The sequence below is a fragment of the Panicum virgatum genome, chromosome 4K (genome assembly GCF_016808335.1).
Source record: "Panicum virgatum strain AP13 chromosome 4K, P.virgatum_v5, whole genome shotgun sequence".
Classification (NCBI taxonomy): Eukaryota; Viridiplantae; Streptophyta; class Magnoliopsida; order Poales; family Poaceae; genus Panicum; species Panicum virgatum.
Window position 1 is genome coordinate 47,234,183 of NC_053139.1, and position 20,609 is coordinate 47,254,791.

At 43.9% G+C, this 20,609-nt stretch overlaps 2 protein-coding genes, 1 long non-coding RNA gene and 1 pseudogene across 3 annotated transcripts; 1 reads left to right on the forward strand and 3 right to left on the reverse strand.

Annotated features, from left to right (window-relative positions):
- Positions 1-4,481: 4,481 nt before the first annotated feature.
- Positions 4,482-13,113, reverse strand: LOC120704526 (annotated as a pseudogene).
- LOC120704527 lies at positions 6,954-10,032 on the forward strand. Its single transcript, XM_039988956.1, has 2 exons — positions 6,954-7,046; positions 9,412-10,032. Exons 1-2 carry the CDS (start codon positions 7,028-7,030, stop codon positions 9,912-9,914), a joined length of 522 nt encoding a protein of 173 aa, XP_039844890.1. The 5' UTR covers positions 6,954-7,027; the 3' UTR covers positions 9,915-10,032.
- A 514-nt stretch (positions 13,114-13,627) lies between the features above and the next one.
- LOC120704529 (GDSL esterase/lipase At5g55050-like) lies at positions 13,628-16,252 on the reverse strand. The gene is made up of 5 exons (XM_039988958.1): positions 15,910-16,252; positions 15,691-15,821; positions 14,791-15,027; positions 14,098-14,659; positions 13,628-13,747 (listed from the first exon to the last, which is right to left on the reverse strand). The coding sequence occupies exons 1-4, from the start codon at positions 16,178-16,180 to the stop codon at positions 14,192-14,194; spliced, it is 1,107 nt and encodes a 368-aa protein (XP_039844892.1). The 5' UTR covers positions 16,181-16,252; the 3' UTR covers positions 13,628-13,747; positions 14,098-14,191.
- Positions 16,253-16,826: 574 nt separating this feature from the next.
- LOC120704533 lies at positions 16,827-20,540 on the reverse strand. Its single transcript, XR_005687586.1, has 5 exons — positions 19,868-20,540; positions 19,300-19,405; positions 18,860-19,037; positions 17,652-17,710; positions 16,827-17,130 (listed from the first exon to the last, which is right to left on the reverse strand). It is a non-coding gene; the product is annotated as an uncharacterized LOC120704533 (long non-coding RNA).
- Positions 20,541-20,609: the final 69 nt, after the last annotated feature.

The following is a 20,609-nucleotide window of genomic DNA, read 5'->3' on the forward strand; positions in this document are numbered from 1 at the left end:
ATGAGGAACTTGAAAATTTTGAAATAAACCAAGTTTGGGTTTTAGTCGAGCCTCCACCTGCTTCTAATCCCATCGGAACGAAGTGGATTTTCAAAAACAAGCAGGGTGAGGATGGTTTGGTTGTTCGGAACAAGGCTCGTCTTGATGCCCAGGGGTTTTGCCAAAAAGAGGGTATTGATTTTGAGGAAACTTTTGCCCCTGTTGCTCGATTAGAAGCTATTCGAATCTTTATTGCATTTGCTGCTTCCAAGGGTTTTAAGGTTTTCCAAATTGATGTTAAATCTGCCTTCTTGAATGGTTTTATTGAAGAAGAAGTTTATGTGAAGCAACCCTCTGGTTTCAAAAATCCCAAGTTTCCAAACCGTGTTTATAAACTTCAGAAAGCTCTTTACGGTTTGAAACATGCACCTAGAGCTTGGTATGATAGATTGAAAACCTTTTTGCTGGCTCAGGGCTTTAAAATGGGATGTGTTGATAAAACTTTGTTCCTCATGCGATCTGGCACTGATTTTCTTTTGGTTCAGATATACGTGGATGATATTATCTTTGGTGGCTCTTCTCACGCTCTTGTCTCCACGTTTTCTGAGCAGATGTCCAGGGAGTTCGAGATGAGCATGATGGGTGAGTTGCAGTTCTTCCTCGGGCTGCAGATCAAGCAAACTCCTCAGGGCACTTTTGTCCATCAAGCCAAGTACACTAGAGACTTGCTGCGGAAGTTCGACATGAGTGACTTGTCTCCTCAGCCGACTCCGATCAGCACATCTACGGCGCTTGATGAGGACTTGGACGGCGAGGCGGTGGATCAGAAGGAGTACAGGAGCATGATCGGCTCTCTCCTGTACCTGACGGCGACGCGACCGGACATCCAGTTCGGCGTCTGCCTCTGCGCGCGGTATCAGGCTTCGCCGCGCACCTCCCACAGGCAGGTGGTGAAACGCATCTTCAGGTATCTGAAATTCACCCCTGAATTTGGTCTTTGGTATTCTGAGGATTCTTGTCTGGTTTTGGTGGGCTTTTCTGATGCCGATTTCGGTGGGTGTCGGTTGGATCGCAAGTCGACATCCGGCACTTGTCAATTTCTCGGTACATCTTTGGTGTCTTGGTCCTCTCGCAAGCAGGCTAGTGTAGCGCTTTCTTCCACAGAAGCTGAGTATGTTGCCGCTTCTAGCTGTTGCTCCCAGATCCTATGTATGAAACAAATCTTGCAGGATTATGGCTTGAGTTTCGGTAGGGTTCCCATCTTTGTAGACAACATGTCAGCCATTAGCATTGCAAAGAACCATGTCCTACACTCCAGAACCAAACACATAGATATCCGGTTCCATTTCCTGCGAGACAATCATGAGAGAGGCCACATAGACTTGATACATGTCCCTTCAGAGAGGCAAACCGCAGATATCCTCACCAAACCGCTAGAGAAGGACACTTTTGTTCGCTTGCGAGGGGAGATTGGGGTTTGTTACCCCTTTTGATCGCTGACTTTTGTTTGGTTAGCTTTGTAGGTCTTTGTTTTTGCTTCTCTTGGTTTTCTAGGTTTGGTAGTTGCATTGTGCATATGCATTGTACATGTTTGCATTTTGCATTGTCTCACTTGCACTAGCATTCTTGTATACATTGTTATGATCTTCTAGTGCTTGCTAGTGTGAGTTGATAAATCTGATCATGTATAGCTTGCTCCACTGTGTATATGACATCATCTGAGTTAAGCTATTTTGATTTGAAAATTTGAAAACATGATCACCCTGTCTTGGCTACTAGCATGTTAGGGCGTGTTGATATGCTTTGCTATCTTATTCATGCTAGTGTGGCTTTTTTCGTTCAGCAATTCATACTTGAAATGATCTAAATCTGATAAAATTGCTTGAACTGTTCTTGAAATGGATTGAAAAGATCCAGGTGGGATTGCTTGTCGCACTGATCGAGCCTTCGAGACGGCTCACTTTGCACTTGTGAGAACCCGGGCAAGGCTGTGCATGACTGAAACGAGTGCCTTAAGCTTCTGATTGTCTTTGGCATAGGCTTGGCCTCGTTGCTAAGTAAAGCATGACAATCTTTCAACCCCTGACATTAAGAATTGATTGATATAATTTGATTGAAAAATGAATGTTTGCAACATGCTTTGGCTGTTTTGGCTCACCTGTATGAGTATGATTAGCACTGTTTTCCTTTCCCTACTTGTTAGTGCTAGGTCATGGGTGATGCTTTTATTTCTCCTAAACTGAACTTGTCTAGCTATAGACTGATTTGATATACCCTGTTGAGCTAGATGCAGGTCTTGTTTATGGATGCACACGTGCTTGTGACTAGATGTTGCTCATATCATTGTATCCCTGAATGCTTTCACTTACACCTTCTGCATTGCATTCATTGCATAGCATCTGTTCAGGGGGAGTTTTCAGCTTCAGGGGGAGCTTTAGGTCTTTTTAGGCTTGATGTGTGAATGTGCCAACAAGGGGGAGAATTTTGAGAGAAGTGATCGAACAAGGGGGAGACTTGTTTGATTTTTGAAAAACTTGTTGTGCACATGGCTTCGAGAGTGCATCATTTTGGGAGAGTTGCACTTGTGAGAGGGAAAAGTTTTGCTTGGGGAGTTTCTTCCTTGTTCTTGACTCCTGGTTTTCCTCGTTTTCTTGCATGAATGCGTCGAGCGTTACCTTTGTCTTTGAGGAGTCATGTTTTGGCTTTTGATCGATTGCGTCGAGCCTTTGCCCTTGTCTTAGGGGATCGATTTTGCTTGAGTAAGTGACTGTTCCTGCCTTTCTGATCTTTTTGTCACTTGCCTGTGCTTCTTTGTTCTTTTCTGGTTTCACTTCTCTTGGTTCGTTTGTGGTGTGTTGACAATACACTCATCAAGGGGGAGATTGAGGAATGTTGAGTACTCTATCCTGCTTGTGATGAGTGAATTGTCAATCGTGCGGTGTGATCGTGCGCTTGGTCTTTGGATTGCAGGTACACGGGCGTCGAGTGTCGACGGGGAGCTGTCGTGGAGATGCTGTGGCCGATGGACCGTGCGGTGGACGGCGGTGAAGGGCAGCCGGGACCGGAGCTCAGACCGGGCGGCAGCTGTGGCGTCCACTCCTGGATCGAGGGCGCAAGCGGCAACGGAAGGCGGGTTTCTTGGTTTGCGCTACAAAACCAAGGAGGCAGATGGCGGTTGAAGACGCCAAGTCGTGGAGGAACGGGCGTCGATCTCGGGACTGACGGAGGTGACGGGCGTCGACGGTGTCTAGGGCCTCACTGCGGGCGAGGAGGTGACGGGCGTCGGGCGGCGTCTAGGGCCGTCAGAAGGCCGAGGCGGGAACGGCGTCTAGGGCCACGGCGTGGAGGCGGAAATCTTCCTGCGCGTGAGGTTTTGGCGGTTTTCTCAAAAAAGGCCACCTACCCGGGTTTCGCGGACCCTCCAAAACCGCGGACTGGATCTTCATCGAGACGGCGGCATCGTGGAGAAGACTTCGTTCCAAAGAAAGAACCTCGGCCGTCGGATGAGATCGTGTACAGGGGGTGCTGCAGGCCAACCGGTCTGACCGGTCACTGGCACCGGTCTGACCGGTCTAACCAACCGGTCTGACCGGTGCCGCGGGTATAAATACCCCTTCACTTGTGTTAGGTTAATTGCGGCTTTTGTAATCTGTTCGTGGACTCTTCTGTTCTCCAGGCCGCCGCCCTTGTGTCTCCCTCCCTCTGTTCCTCTATTTAGAGTAGGATTTGTCCATGGATTTGTGAGACTTTGTATTGGATTTGATTGGGAAAAGAGGCCCCATCCTCCTTGTGCCCTCTGGGCTTTTGAATCAATCCAATTCTGTCCATCTTGTGCTTTTTGTGATGTATTTTCATTTCAATTTTGATTCACTTGATTGCGACGTTTCGTTGAGCTCTTTGGAGTGATTCCCGTGCTTCTAACTTCGTGCCAAACCTTCTGGAATCACGAGCTCATCAGAATTGAAGTTCTAGAGTATTTGAGAAAACCCCAATCCCTTTTGATCTCCTCCATAATTCTCAAGATTCGTTGATCTTTAGGACGAGATCTTTTGGGGATATGTTCACGGGGTAGGGGCGAAGCAATCCCCCAAGTTTCATCTATTTTCATGGTCGTTTCGTCAAGATTCCCCATTTGAATCAATGTTTTTCGGGGTTTTCTGGGTGCCACTGGTCAGACCGGTAGGCAAGACCGGTCAGACCGGTCTGCCAGTTCTTGAACAGCCGAGACCGGTCAGACCGGTATAGTGCACCGGTCAGACCGGTCCTGGCAGATCAGTTCTATAGTTTTCCCAATTCGCTTCCGATTTGCTTCGCATTTTCGCTCACTCGTTCGAGGCCTTTTGTGTTGGTTTAGCTTTTCAATAGCTATTCCAAACTTTGGCCAGAACGCTTGAGGGCTTGGGTGATTTTCGGGATATAGGCCGACGATTCAAATTTTGAAGAAATTTTGATCGGTTCCCATTCACCCTCCTCTGGTCGCCGACTTCGGTCTCTCATTTTCCCATCGGATCTCCATGATAACAATAGATGTAACCCAGAGTACATTTCGAGATTTTATTTACGCCATTGCCAACTACTCTAGTGGATCAACCAGCCAGTACTAGATCAATGGCTAAATGATGAGCTGCTTCAAGTTGACCGGCGCGGTAAACTCGGGCGGGCCATCGTACAAGGCCGCCGCGATGAGCTGGGGTGGCCCGATGAGTCCCAGAACAGGTAGCGCCCGCGGTCCGCGCACAGCGTCGAGCTGGGCTGGCATCCGCCCGCCGCCGCAGCACGCGCTGTCCACGTTCCACGGCCCGCCGCCGGCGGCCGCCCGCGGTGGCTCGGCCGTGGCCGCCTGCATGAGGCCGCTGAGGTCGCCGAGACTCCGAGAGAGTAGCTGAGGCCGCGCAGGCGGCGCGGGAGGCCCGCCAGGAGGGACCCGAGCGCGGCGTTGAAGCCGCCGGCGAGCGCATTCGGGCCGGCGGCGCACGCGCCCGCCGGGCTCAGCGCCCGCCCCGACGGCGTGCACCCGATGAGCCCCGCGTTGACGATGCCAAACCTCCGCGCGCCCATCCCGTACAGCTCCTAGCAGTAGCCAGAGTTGGCGATCAAATAAACTTATTAATTAATCTGTCTTCGTTACACACCGTGATGGCTGCTGAGTAGTTGGAGATGAGGCTTGAGTAGTAAGCGGCGACGTCGCTTGGCAGTGGCGATTGTTGCTGCTGGGCGGCGGCGGCGAACACGCCGATGTCGTTGCTGCCGGTGCTGATGAAGAAGAGGGACTTGGATAGGAGGTCGTCCGCGGCGCAGGCGCCCAGCGTGGCCACAATGTCGGCCCTCGTCGCGCCGAAGTAGCGCCCCTGCTTACGCAGCGGGATGTACTTCCCGGCGTGCTGCACATGCAGAGGACTTTTTGGTAAGATCGATTCCGCTCGAGTCGTCGTCTTATTGGACGAAATGCACGCGACTACAACTCGATCGTAAACAAATGCTCAATCACGTGGTCACACGCATCTACTCTCGCATCTGTCATGTGCTTGGTCGGAGCTTGTTTTCTCGCCTGGCAATTTAAACAAATAAAATGTGCATGGAAGTCATCGACCATAACATGTACGAGTATCGACCATAACATGTACGAGTGCTAATTGCTAAAGTGCTCCTCCAAATAGTCCCTTAGTCTGACTCGCTGGAACAAGCATGCAAGCCCAGCCGCAAAGTCGCACAAAGATCATTCGTGATGATGTACAATCTATTATCTTATTATTTGGTCAACAAACGGAACCTCCACGTTCGCTCTCAAGGTCTAGAAATTCCCACGTTAATCGTAAAAAAATAGAAAAATAAAAATTACGCACCACTGCTATTACGATAAAAATTAGCCTAAAATACCCCTGTGCCTAATTAAAAATCACCCACCAATGACATTATGAAAATTAAATATAAAATATCATTTAGCTATGTATCAGTTACAAATATATACTATTAGTAAAAACTAAAGCTAACAACAATCAATCAAAATAAAAATAAAAATAATTATCTGCATAATATTATTAAAGCTTAACAAATCAAATTGTTATTATAGGTAGATCATAGTTGAATTATTTTAATCAACAATAAAACATAATTTATGAGAACAGGATGATGTATGATAAAAAAATAGTATAACCTTTAAGTAAGGATACAACGACATACAAATTTTGATTTTTCAATACTAGCCGCGCATTAGTTAAGTCGTAAAGGTCAAACAAATTAAAGAACTCCCTGTGAGTCTGTTCTTTAAGTTCAGTCATCAAGGGAAAATTACATGTGTTATTATCAGATCACATGGACATCAATCTTGATCCGTAGTACCTAGCTAATCTGAATTATGAAGCAAGCCCATGCAAGATTAAGATTATCAAACGCGGTATGAATGAAATAATCTAGCTATGTAGCTCGCTCGCTCTGAAGACTTGAGAGTAGCAAAGAAAATCAACTATATGTTGGCGTACGTTGCAGGAGTTCAATTCAGACGACATACAGTATATAGGACTAGGAGTATATATATATATATATATATATATATATATATATATATATATATATATATATATATATATATATATATATATATATATATATGCTGAGATGGTTCACTTACAGTGGAGTCCAGGATCCCAGATCCGGCAGAAGCGTAGCTCACTCCTCCGAGGCCCTTGAGTATGAGACGACGACGGCTGCTGCTGGCCCGTGTGAGCGACAGGTACGCCGGAGGGCTGGAATTGTTGACCTCGCTCAAAATCTAATTGGGCCGAAAGGTCCAATCCTAATAAAATATTAATCTTAGTTGTTTTTAATTGGGAGGCAAACTCAGCCCATTTAAAGGCCCGGCCCCAAGCCTACATCACTATATAACCAAGGGAAGACCCCTGGTTTTCCCTAATCGCGATTACTCGCGAATTAAGCCGTTGAGATTAGCGTATTCCTAACCTAACCGATCTAGGTGTTGGAAGGTTTGGAAGCACGGTGTCCCTCAATCTACCTCTACATCAACCCTACTGCTACGTCTACGGAGGCAATAATGGGATCGAAAGGTTCTGGTCAGTTTATCTAAGATTTCCGCATTAACTTTAATTAGTGATCATGATTAGGCTAAGCTAAGATCCTGTCTATGGTTAATTAGTTCTAACAATCGGTATCAAGAGCCTTCTTAGATCTGTCATGATCCTAATCCAGAACTGATTAAGTTTTAAGTCTCTGTTAATATCAGATTAGATCTGTCTATGCATTTTTTTACTTGTCATTAGTCATAGATTGGATCTGGTGTGATTAATAAGGTACAATTAGTGTCTATATGGATCAAATCCTTCATGTTCATGTGTAACGTGTGCATGTCATGCGCCATTAGATCTCTGCACTGAAGGATCGTGCAAGTTCATGTACAAATTAGCCTTAATCTAATTCGGTTTAAGACTAATTGTTAATCTGTTCATCTAATTAAGGCCGAATTAGATCTAACTTTGGTTCATTAGTGTATCAGTTAGTAAATCAGAGCCAAAATCAGATAAATTTCACGATTAAGTTAATCAAATAATGCAGCATCAGGATTCTAGGGCTTCGGCTGTTTAAGTTCTTCCCCATGTCAGTCACCGTTGTGTTTAATTTCTTGAAATTAGACTCCAAAACCATGAAATCAATGCATCAGTGAGCATTAAGAAGGAGAGGAAATGCAAATTTTCAGATCGCATTAAGAAATCCCCAAATCCCAGGATGAACTCTAACCCTAGCCCTAGGAGAGCATCAGTGGCTTACCAGGATTAGGCGGACTGCGCGTGGTCGCCGGCGTGCCGAAAGAGATACCCAGTGGAGGCCCTCAACGGCATGTCGCGCGATTGAATCGCACGGCACGCCGGCAAGAGGGCCCACAGGGCACCATGGCGGCCGAGCTCCTAGGGCGACGCATCAGGAGGCGAGCCCTTGGGCCTACGCGCACCACCCGCGGAGCATCAGGAGGTGGACCCTCGGGTCCCGTGCGCCACCGGCGGCCAGCCCACCGGCGCTTGGGAACGCGACCATGAAGAGCGGCGCTGGCGCTCGCGGCACACACCAGACCCCCGCGCGCGCGTGGCGCCCATGAGCGGCGGCGGCTGGCAGCTCCAGTGGCCACCAGCGCATCAGGAGCCAGGCCCCGCGGGACCCGTTTGCGTGGCCCAAGGCGACTGCATGCAGGCGTGAGGCGGCGGCCGGCTGAGGCGCAGTGCCGCGCGCACCTCCCGCTGGGAGCAGCAGCCGCGGGCCCATGCCCTCGCGGCGCGTGGCCAACTGCCCAGGGTGGCGCGGCTCCCTGCATAATGGGGCGGCGCTGGACCTTGAGTCCATGAGGAGGTGGCGGCCGTGGCCGATGAGGTGTTGCGGCGGCTCAGGCTGAGGTAGGAGAGGGAGTGAGTGGGAATTAGGTCACCCTTCCGACAGCTCCTCTCCAATATATACCAGGCGGCAATAGTTTATGACCATTAGATTGCATTAACGGCTCAGATTCGCTCCAACATTAGGGTTCGCACCAGTTGGGCCTAACTGGGCTGACGAGGTGCTACTGGGCGCACGCGAAAGGGGATTTTTTGGGCTAGTTTCATAATTTTTTTTTTGCCCAGTTTAATATTTGAAGTCTTTTCTTTTACTAATTTAATCTTTTAAGCCCTAATTATCTTGCTGTTCATGTTTAAAGGCTTTGAATATTTTCTTTTGCACTCATGATTACAAGCCTTTCGTTTATTTAATGCCCATGAGTATTTATTTCATATTTGAGATATCTATTGTTTATGATTTTGCAAATGAGTTTATTGCTTAATTTATCTATGATAGATATTTCTCAATTATGAGTAGTGATATTTTCCATAATTTTTGATGTTATAAGGTTAATTTAAAGATAATTATGGGAAATTATCACTGATAATGAGCTTAATTTTAAGCTATTGATGAGTCTTGTTTTTCAAACACAATTAATTTCATAAAGTTTGATGTGCTTGTTAAATGAGAAAATAATCTAAAGATTAATGAGCCTTATTTCTTTTAGTGCAATAAGATTTAAATTTCAGTGCAATTAAGTTTAATAATGTTTTATGCACTGGTTATATAAGACAAAGTTAAGGTTTGATGAGGCTTATATTTACAGTAAAATTTGATCTCTTATGTGTTATTTTCACTGTTCAAGTTTGAGTTTAAAATTCCAGTTTCAAGCTTAAGTGCTTTTCCATCATAGTAAGCTATGTCTTAGATTAATAAGAAATGCATAAATTATTTTTATGCTCTAAGATTAAATAATGCATCACTTGCATTATTTTTCCCATAAGTACTTGCACTATCAGCACATTAAGACATTTAGAATTTTTTTTTCCACTCGTGCTGATTCTAAGTCATAAAATTATGATATTGACTAAATATTATTATTTGGCTTTATCATCTCAGATGCAAGCTACATGAAGGCTATTAAGCAATTTAATGGCATTGACTTTCCTTTATGGAAGAAGATGATAGAAGGCATTCTCGAGTTTCTGAAGCTTGATTATGTGCTCTATACAGTCAGGTCATTTCCTCCTACTTCTGGCATTGAGGACTATGATGAGAAGATGTATGAGTATCACTTCAAATTAGAGCAATGGGAGAAGGATAATAAGCTTGCCAAAAGAATCATTAAGCATTCAATCTCTGATGGCATAAGGGGAGTTTTTGATGATGAGGAGGACAAGACTGCTTGTGGTTTTCTCTATTTAATTGAGATGAGTCATAGGCAAGTCTGCATAAGTTACCTCATCAATAGATTAACCACTTCACGTTATAATGGGCATGGTGGATTGGCAAATCACATACATCATATGTTGGACATAGCTTATGAGATTAAGGTTCTTGGAATTAATCTCTCCGACTCATGTGTGGAGCATTATATTAATCAATCTATAAGAGATCCATGAGATCGGGGGAGTTTTTTTTTCTTAGAATTAGTTGATAGAAATAAGTTGAAGTTTATATAGTAGAGAGCTTCATTTAGAATTAGTTAGTAGATTCAACATTAAGTTTGATGATATCAATGTACTTATTGATGAAATCTTTGTTTCAATATTAATGAGTATTTTTCTCTAAGTTAAGTGATTGTCTTTTATATCATCGAGTTTTAAGTTATTTTTTCTCTACAAGAGAAATTTTTCATAATTTTATCATGAATATTTTAACACGTGAGAATTAGATGAGATAAGTTAAGTGATGAGACCTTGTCAAATATGTGGCACACTCACGTTTGGACCACAAATTCGAAGGGGAGAGTGGAATGTCTCACCAATTCATTAGATGCTCCAATTAATAAAGCTAGTAAACAATTGCTCTTGTAAGATACATTTATTATAAATCTCTCCGTAATATTTCATTGTTCATAAGCTAATGAGCAAAATTAAGTATAAAGTTTTAAGTATAAAATACTAGCCGGTGCTTATACACCAATATACTATGAGATGCCTCTAAATAAATGAAACCAATGGGAAAATTTATTTATAGTAAACTTGTAATTAAATCTGACCACTGTTGTTTTAATTATGAGTTTCAGCTAAGTTTCGCTTGTTTTCCCCACCAGTGATGCAAGTTGTTACTTATTGCGTGATTATAATCAGACTAACGTAGGATTATTATCATGCGCTTATTTGCATTTCATTGTATATGATTACTAAGTTAGTTTAAGAGCAACTTTATCATGCTAAGACATGATTATTTAAATACCATTGTGATGGGAAAGGCAATTGTCTCAAATAAGTGTGATTTTATTTTTTATTCTGGCCACCGCTGGGTACGGGATAATTTTCACAGGTCCTGTTGTTCTATCCATTTTCTGGCCACCGCTGTTGTGGATTAGTTTAATTTGGATCAGAGATGATTGAAGTATGGTTGTGTTCATAATTCTGGCCACCGCTGTTTTGTGAACATTTAATCATAGATTTGCTACTCTAGTTCATTAACTAGCCACCGCTGGGGTGGGCTAGGTTAGCAAAGAAAGCTGATCAGTGGTATAATTTTTGTCGTGCCAAGATAAATAGTAAAAGAGCTACCGTTGTGAATTATTTCAGATAAGTTTAAGGGCCGACACTTCTAATATTCTGATTATTCAGAATTCAATGGAAGCTCACAAAGAAGGAAGGAAATAGAGAAGAAAATCTTAATGAGATATAGAATAAGTTTTCTCTATATCAATGTGTGTGTGTATATATATATATCGTGCCATAAGTATTTCTCCAATTTTCTTCCAAATTCTGTTGAGGAGATACGTAATATTTAATGATAATTTAAGTTTTGGGCACAAAGGTAATAGCCTCAGTTATTTTAAGATTAATAGATGTGAATTTTGAACAATTCATGTCATGGCAATTTTCTAATGGAATCAAGGCAATAGGTGGCCTACAAGTTTTGAAACGTGATTCCAAAGAAATCTAAGATGCTAAGTTCATGGGTAACTATGATTCATTTTATAGGTGAATTAATAATTATCCTGATACTCTAAGGTGAATATTTTCTCCATAAGCTGACTAAAGTAAGAATGTGTTCCTAGTTTTTGGGGGAGCATAATACTAAGATGGGACCATAGTGAGTATTGGGATTTATCACTAAAGGGCGTATGCTAAGAAAGACTCTAAAGTGACAACATGTGAATGCATACACAGCCATGCCTGTTTTTGTTTGCGTGATATACCAAATTTTGTTATAAGAATAAAGTTAAGAGTAAGATAAATAGGAAGACGTTCCTAAGGTTTCAGTTTTGAAGCTCTATGCTAAGTCCTATAAGTAATTGACTTAGCATGACAAACCAGAATGCTTGACAAAACTTTATTAGTTTCAGTCCAGGGGAGGTCCACTGGAAAAGGTGTTAAAAGATAGAAACACCATAATAACATGCTTATTTAATTAAGATACTATTCAGACAAGATTTTATAAGAGTGTGTGGATATAAATGTGCACAATTAGTTTTATGTCTTTCACTCTTACATATATGAGCAATTCTGCAGAAAGCTCAAAAACAAGATTGGCATAATTAAGGCTAATTTTGTGTAGCTTGTTTTAGGCAGACATGTGCAATATATTCTGGTAGTATTAATGTATTAACATTGGTTTTGAATTAATGTCGCTGTTTAATAACAGTATTCCCTTAAAGTAACAACTTTTGGTTGATGGTGTCAAGCCTATTGATATTTAAACTATTATGTTGTGAATAAAGGGTCCCAGGATCAAGTCATTTTAATGCATTAAGTAAAATTGCTAGCAACATGACTAATTGAGGGTTTTATCTCTTATTCTATTTTCGCGAAAGTTAGTATGGATTTGATGATAAACCTGAAATGTGATTCTGGATGAGGCCAAATAATTAAACTCCCAAAATAAGTTAAGTAAGTGTTCTATCGAGGTACTGTAGTGGACTTTGGTTAATGGTGTCATGGTTTTTCTGTAATGTTTGCCAATGACTCATTTGCTGGATTTTGCTATGGTATTAAGTGTGAACATAAGGCGAACAAAAGATTAAGTTTAAGATTAAGATTGTTCGATTAAGTGGGAGATTATTGATCCATGTGTATCCACCTTCACGTGATCAATGTTTTGAACATTATAAAGAATAAGTTGTTGACTTTCGGTCAAGGGGGAGAATGTTGGAATTGTTGACCTCGGTCAAGATCTAATTGGGCCGAAAGGCCCAATCCTAATCCAATATTAATCCCTGTTAGTTGTCTTTGATTGGGAGGCAAACTCAGCCCATTTAAGGGCCCGGCCCCAAGGCTACAACACTATATAACCAAGGGAAGATCCCTGGCTTTCCCTAAGCGCGATTACTCGCGAATTAAGCTAAGCTAAGATCCTGTCTATGGTTAATTAGTTAATCCCATGGACTTGGCTGCATGCGCGTTCAATTCATCAACCCACATTCATCGTCCATCCATCCATCCATAGCATGATTGATCCAATGCACAGAACGAAAATACCTACGAAGTCGGCGATATTGTAGCCGTTGCTCCAGCGGCCGGTGGGCCTCGCGCCGCCGGGGAAGTCGACGCCGTAGTAGGGCTTGTCGGCCCGGGGGAAGTCCCCTGGCAGGTAGTTGTTGTTGCCGACGTCCACCGTCGAGTCCCCGAACACGTACATCGCCGGCACCTTGCCCGCCGGCCGGACCTTGCTGGAAGCGGCGAGCGCGGACGACATGGTAGTCATCGTCACAAAGCAGGTGACGAGACCAACGACGACACTGCTCATCATGGCCTGGTGGCACCCCATGGTTGGTGCGGTGCTGTGTGGCCTATCGATCTGTCCTCTAAATAGCTCCGACTCTGTAGCAGTAGATCGGCTGCTAGTGCTAGTACCACTGCTCTAAAATTAATTATAGAGTAAGATAAATAATATTGCCGACTGCTGGCTGTAAAAATTTTACAGTCTATCTCTCAGCTCATCCGTATATCATCCGTATAGTAGTTAGTTTTTCACCATTAATACATTATTTATTTGTCTCTCATACAAAGTTTTTTTTGTTTGTGTCCAAGCGTGTTGGATATAAGCTTACAGCCCGCTACTTTTTCCCCCTTCTCTTCTCTCTCTACTTTACCTTAGTATTCAGGCTGCTTACAGCTTGTTATTATACTTGCTCTTATCGCTCTTAGTGTGATTAGCTGACTGATCGCAGGGTGCCTCACAGCTGACTTGCACAATAAGAATTTAGTCTCGATCGTGCCCTACAATTTTTTTGAAGGAAATTACGTACAGGAGATCTTCGTTCACATGTGAAACACCGCCCAAATTAAACCGGCTTAAATACACTAACCATCATCTTAATACTTAATCAAATTACTGTGCACTTAAAACGGTGTAACCTGACAGGCTGTCGGGTAAAATCCCGATTAAATTACTGTACTCCAGGATCACAATTGCACTTAGACCCGTACGAAGACGAGCACAGGTGATACCAACATACAGAAATTTTCAAATTAATTTACAACACAGGTTTTACATAAAAAGTTTAAATACAAACAACAGAGTTAAAAAGCACAACGGAAGTTTAAAACTGAGTTCGAAATACAATACGATAACCACGATAATACGATAATCAAACTAGGGGTATGAATATAATATACCCAATAATCAAATGAAGGTAAAAAAGAAGACATACAGGAGACCTGCATAATACGGTGATGGTCCGAGTACCACTAGTCATCCGCCACGTACGCTCAGCTCAGCACATGAGCTGCTTGAAGTTGAGCGGCCGGGTGAAGCGGGCCGGGCCGTCGTAGAAGGCCGTGGCGACGAGCGCGGCGCCGCGCTGGGTGGGGTGGCCGTAGTCCCAGAAGAGGTAGCTCCGGCGGTCCGCGCAGAGCGTGGAGTTGGGCAGGCAGCCGCTCTGCGCGCCCAGCCGGCCGCCGCCGCAGCACGCGGCGTCGACGTTGGCCAGCCCGGCTGCCCGCGGGTCGGCTATGGTGGCCCGCATCAGGCCGTACAGGTCGCCGAGCGAGTAGGCGAGGCCGGGCAGGCCGTGCGGGAGGCCGGCCAAGAGGGACCGGAGCGCGCCGTCGAAGCCGGCGGCGAGCGCGTTCACGGCGTCGGCGCACGCGCCGGCGGGGCTCTGCAGACGCTGGAGCGGCGCGCACCCGATCTGCCCGACGTTGATGACGCCAAACTTCCTCGCGCCCATCCCGTACAACTCCTGCACGCGTAGATTCAGAAAAATGTTATCTTATCCCTACCCATCGTCAGAAGTCAAATAAATCGATCAGCAACGTAACGGAGGAGGAAATGGGGCCGGCCGGTGTGAAAGATTAATGTGTCGTTACATACCGTGATGGCGGCCGAGTAGTTGGAGATGAGGATCGAGTAGAAGGCGGCGACGTCGCTGTGCTGCTGCTGGTGCGTGATGGCGAACGCGGCCATGTCGTTGGTGCCGATGGCGAGGAGGAAGAGGGATTTGGACAGCAGGTGGTTCGCCGTGGTGGAGCCCAGGGTCGTTACCATCTGAGCCCTGGTCACGCCGAAGTTGCGCACCTGCTTCGACAACGGGATGTTCGTGCCGGCGAACTGCATATACATCGTCGTGCATGAAAACTAGCTAGCTAGATATATAGCTACATCTACATGCATGAAATTAAACTTGCTTGAAATAATCTTGCCAATAAATTTCAAGCACTTGGGTATTTAAAGAGCGTGCTAAAGAAATATATAGTATATGTACCCTGTACCCCGATCCAATTAGTACCCTCTTGTTGTCGTGCTCGAGCGCCGCACACCGTATATTACATTGGGTCAAAGTCACCGCCCGGGGAGGATCGCTATCTATCTCGATCAGTTCCTTCAGTCCAGTAGATGCATGCATGCATGTGAAACCGCTACATGACTTTGACCTGGGATATATAAATTATGTTTCTCGACACGCGCAAAAGAATTGGAAGGACATGCGTGCACGAAATGATCACTTGCTCACACTCTGTTCGGATGGCAGTGCCTGGTGGCTGGTGCTGATTTGCTATGCTGTTGGTTGGTTGGTGTTGATTTGGCGTGGGAGAAAACACTATTGCTTGATTCCCTCCAATTAAATTAAAAAAGCATGTGGTGTCATCTGAACTTAGCGGCTATCTAGCTAATAATCCCCTTGAAGGCTTGAATAATAAGCTCGACTTACAAAAGAAATCCAAGGATTTTTTTTTTGCAGCAATAATATGAGATGGATCATCAAGCACTCACAGTGGAGTCGAGAATCCCAGCTCCTCCAGAGGCATAATTCACTCCTCCGAGCCCCCTGATGACGAGACGGCTGGAGGGCGGCGTGAGCGACAGGTACGCCGGCGGGCTCATCTCGAATCCCATAGCCTTCGCTGCATGCAGGAAGATGAAGCACAGCAGATGACCGAGATCTGCTGATCTGAATCGAGCGTCGAGCGTCAACACATACATGATACATACCTATCAAGTCGGCGACGTTGTAGCCGTTGCTCCAGCGGCCGGTGGGTCTCGCGCCGCCGGGGAAGTCGACGCCGTAGTAGGGCGTGTTGGCCCTGGGGACGTCGGCCCCCGGCAGGTAGTTGTTGTTCCCGACGTCTAGGATCGAGTCGCCGAACACGTACAGCGCCGGCGGCACCGTGTTGCCGCCGGCGGCGAGCGCCAGTTGGATGGATATCGTCACCGCAATAAGCTGCAGTACTGTAACGACGACGACACCAACACCGCTGTCCATGGCTATGGCTTGGACTTGGTGGTGGCACCGCGCTCATGGGAATTTCGACAGCGAGTTTGACGAGAGATATATATAGAAGCACATCTATCTGATTCTGAGGACGACGATGTAGCAAGGAGTTTCAGAGAAAGTGATCGACCAAGACATTTTTTGAGAGGTACGGTCAAATACGCTATATACACATGCACTCTATTACGTTAGCTGCAGCTGGTGGCTGGTGCTGGTTTGTTGTGAGAGAAAATTACTGCTGGCTGGCTGATGGCTGGTGCTGATTTGGTGTGTGAGAAAAATACTATTAGTTGGTGTGAGAGAAAAATACTTATTATTGCTGTATTAATTATATGGAGGCAGCTAATTTACGGCCGGCCGTAAAATAAGCCGGTCGTACGGCTGCACCGTTTTAGGAAAGAAAATGTGATTAGCTTTATATTTTTAGTCATAATCTCATGTTCACTGTCGCTCGCCACTGCAGGCATGCTGTTTTCTGCCACCGCTCGCCGCTGCAGGCATGCTGTTTTCTGCAACCCCACTCCACCCCCCCCCCACTCAACATAGTACTCGAGAAAATTTAATTATCCATAGAGGTGTACATAATTTGCATAGAAAAAATTCAGAAACTGCACGCCATGCATATGTGCACTTGAATTGCTCATAATTCTGGTCAAGCAACATCTCACAGATTCTCTGGCAGTCTTATCTATACTTCAAGCTATTTTGCTCATAGTTTTCTGTGCAAAAAGCAACCTTATCTGGTTTTCTTAGCTAATACCCATTACAATTTCAAATATTGGACACAATCATATGACCTGCAAATGCAATGATCATAACTAATTCGGATCTTGCAAACAATTAACTCTAATCTGCAGACTACGATATGATACATCACAAGCAATTCATCAATGATGAATGCACATTTGCTTCCCTTTATGACCACACCATGACCTGCAATGCTTTTAAGAAAAGAATATAATGCGTAATTAGAGGAAGGCACTAGAGGTTGAAGACTTGACAGTGTGTGGCCTACATGAAACACTAGATTGCCCCCTACAAGACACAAATATAGGGCTGACTACATAAAAAAGATGTACTGGAAAAAGAAATAGCAGAGGGCAACTGGAAAAAATGGAAATGATATTGCTTAAATTGTGCTAGCTTCTAAAGTGTATACAAAAATAGTCTCTACAAGGCAATCCAGCATTCTCTACCATGTAGATTTTACTAAAAAAATTCAGTGAACAAGTACAGACAGCAGAGAACATAATGCTTATTTGATTAACACAAATAACATTTTGCTTTGCAGAACAACAACCATTAGCGAGAACATTGTCTGGAATTTAAGATAATGAATATCATCATCGTATATATATATAAGTTGAAAAGGGAAAACACATGATAAGCCCGATGTCTTTCAAAATTTATATAAAGTGATTCTCCTAGATAAGAAATTAAACCTTGCACTTGGAGAAGATACCTTGTGATGAGACAGAGGCAACATCAAGGCCCAGCTTAGTATTTGGGTCAAATGAAAATCTGCAAGGTCAGATTACTTGCATAAGCTTAACATTAAGCAAACAAACTTGATCAAGTGTAAATAAAGAAAAGCCACTAAGATGGTCATGGGAAAATGAAGGTGAATGCAATATTCAACCGTTAGAAATATAGCATTGCAATATACTACACAAGGTTATAAGATAATTCACATGCTGACAGCAATATAATTTAGAAATATGACAAAATGCCAAAGCTTGATAAAAAAATGGTAGACTGAAGATGAATAAATTGCTTGTTCACATATCAAAGTTGCCTAAAAAAAGTGAATTTCAGTAAAACCAATGGCTAATCAATCAAAAACACGGGAAAATACTACTATCTAAAATACAAAAAAATGCTTAGCTTCTTACATGTAACTTAAAAAATGCTAAGGCATGATACATAAACTGCTTACCTGGTTTAGCATAAGCTACTATCTAAAATACAAAAGTGCTTAGCTAGTATGATTAATTTGCATGTTGGTTTAGCATAAGTTGCATACATGAAAGTCCAAAAAACTATCAGTAGGAACACTTGAAAAATGCTATAATCATAATGCAAAAATGCTCTAAACAAAAGTCAAACTGCATACATGATATTCATTGTTCTTCAACTATTCTAAACAAAAGTCAAACTGTGTACATGATATTCATTGTTGTTCAACTGCTCTAAACAAAAGTCAAACTGTTGTTTATCTTAGAGCCAAGTTTGTCTAATAAAAATGGAATAGAAAGATATTCGTTGTTGTTCAACTGCTCTAAACAAAAAAGTAAAACTGCAGCTCCCTTGCATCTACAGAAAATACCAGTAAAAGCTAATTGACAGGATTAGAGTCTAGCAAGTACTACATGATTAGAGTTTAGCAATTTTTTGAAACCTCTTAAGCAAAATTTTGAAAAGTTATGAGCAAATTAGAACATGGACAGAAATATTTTCAAAGACCAAAACCCAAAAAAGGATTGGCTGCATAATTGGTTTGTATGGGCCTACTCTCTAACATTAAAGTGCTTCTAGTATTTGATGTATTCGCCTAGTGGAAAGTACTGAATGCTTGTAGTAATTGATATAATTCCCTATCCCTATAGAAAATTACTAAAATGCTTCTACTATTTGACAAAAATGCCTATTGCAAATTACTGAAATGCTTACTGGGCGCACGCGGGCAGCTTGCATTGATTTGCTTGCTCCCCTGTCTTCATCCCCTCCCTCCCCTCCATAAGCTGCCGCACACGGCGTCGACGGCGTGCAGGGTGCAGTTCGCCTCTATGTGCCGGAGCTGGGCATCTCCGCACACCTCATCTGGCTCTGTGGCCCGCTCTCCGGCCTCCTAGTCCAGCATGAGAAACTACTTGTATTGGACATCCAAAATGCTTAATCGATATTGATTGACTGTCTATTTGGTATTATTAAAATACTTGGTATAATTTTTCTAATTCATAATAAATAGCAGATAAAGCTAAATATCCAGCAACGTGTCCAGTGGCACACAAATTATAGGACAAAGTGCAACATTGAAAAAGGCTGTTTCATTCTTTGTTTATTTTTTTATTGCAGCACAAATACTTTAGCTGTAAGAAGATCTCACAAACCTGGCAATTAGGTCAACAAGTTAGCAGACTATCACCAGTTTTAAATGTGTCTCCCTCCCCAGTCTCCACATCGGCAGACCTTGAACTGACTAGCATGCTCAGCAGGCTGTTAAGAAAGAAAACCTATCATCAACACAATGAAACAAAGTGAAGTGAACATCAAGAACAGTGATGCAGTTGAGAGATTAAACATAATCAGTTTTTCGTTTTCAAGGTTAAAAGCATAATGAGACAAAAAATTATTTTGGTATATCTTCCACATACAGGCACACATTATGTAGCATATTCTCTGTGTTTTAACTAAATATACTTTCTCAAATGCTTAGTGCCATATTTAAATGCTTAGTGGATGTTGCTAAAATGCCTATATTTTTTGTGAAAAAGTGCATACCAATTCAATTTCAACATGGTATCCTATTCTCCTATTAATATGTCATTTTATTCATATGTGAGCCACTTGCGACTGAAACAAGGAAATATCACAATGTAACTTTTGTTTGTGTCATACGCATGAGTGGGAGGACAAGCATCAATTTTCGGTTAGCATGTCTACTCATAAACAACGTACCCTGATGATCTTCTCGTTTTCCTGATTCAGCTGATGTGCTGAACTAACACAACCTGACATAGCACATATATGGGTGTGCAGGAGTGGAAGGCTTCACCAACTGCCATCCCAAATCACAATCAAACATCGCAAATTGAGATTTGAATCGAAATTGCCCGAGACAACAAATGGGAATGGCGAGGAGATCGAGAAAATGGGAAGAGGAAAATGAGGGGAATAAAAGGATGCAACTACTGTCGGGCGAATCAGACGCCGACCGCTCGGATCCGGCTGCTCCGAGCTGTGCGCTTGCCGCCGAGCCTCGCGTCACCTTGCTCCGGCCACAGGTCACCGAAGGTCGGCCCCTCCCAAGCATCACCTGCTCCAGCGGCAGGTCGGACCTCGCTAGCGCCGCCGCGCTCCAACCACCGCTCACGGCTTCTATCACAGCCAGATCTCGACGCCGCCGCCACAACTGCGCCACCAGGGGCTTCTATCATAGCCGGATCTCGACGCCGCCGCCGCAACTGCGCCACCAAGGGCCGAGCTGCCTACTCCGCGGCCAGCAACATTCGCGGGCCCCCAGGAAACCCTAGCGCACGCGATGCGGGCAAGAGGGCAGAGGGGGATTGGATGAAGAAAAGAAAATGGAGAAATACGAAGGGGTGTTTCTATCAGGAGTGAAAATGTCTAATAGAACCCGGCACGTGGGGGTCTGTGGGTCTCGGAAGGTGGAGGCCGTGCTGGAGGTCAAAATTATGGC

Bases quoted from the DNA above. Each gene is read 5' to 3' on its own strand.
- LOC120704529 (XM_039988958.1), bottom strand. From the start codon at position 16,180: ATGGACAGCGGTGTTGGTGTCGTCGTCGTTACAGTACTGCAGCTTATT. The intron at 15,822-15,909 runs GTATGTATCATG...TCCTGCATGCAG, and splicing joins CAACGTCGCCGACTTGATAG to CGAAGGCTATGGGATTCGAG. The intron at 14,660-14,790 runs GTATGTAACGAC...CTACGCGTGCAG, and splicing joins ACTACTCGGCCGCCATCACG to GAGTTGTACGGGATGGGCGC.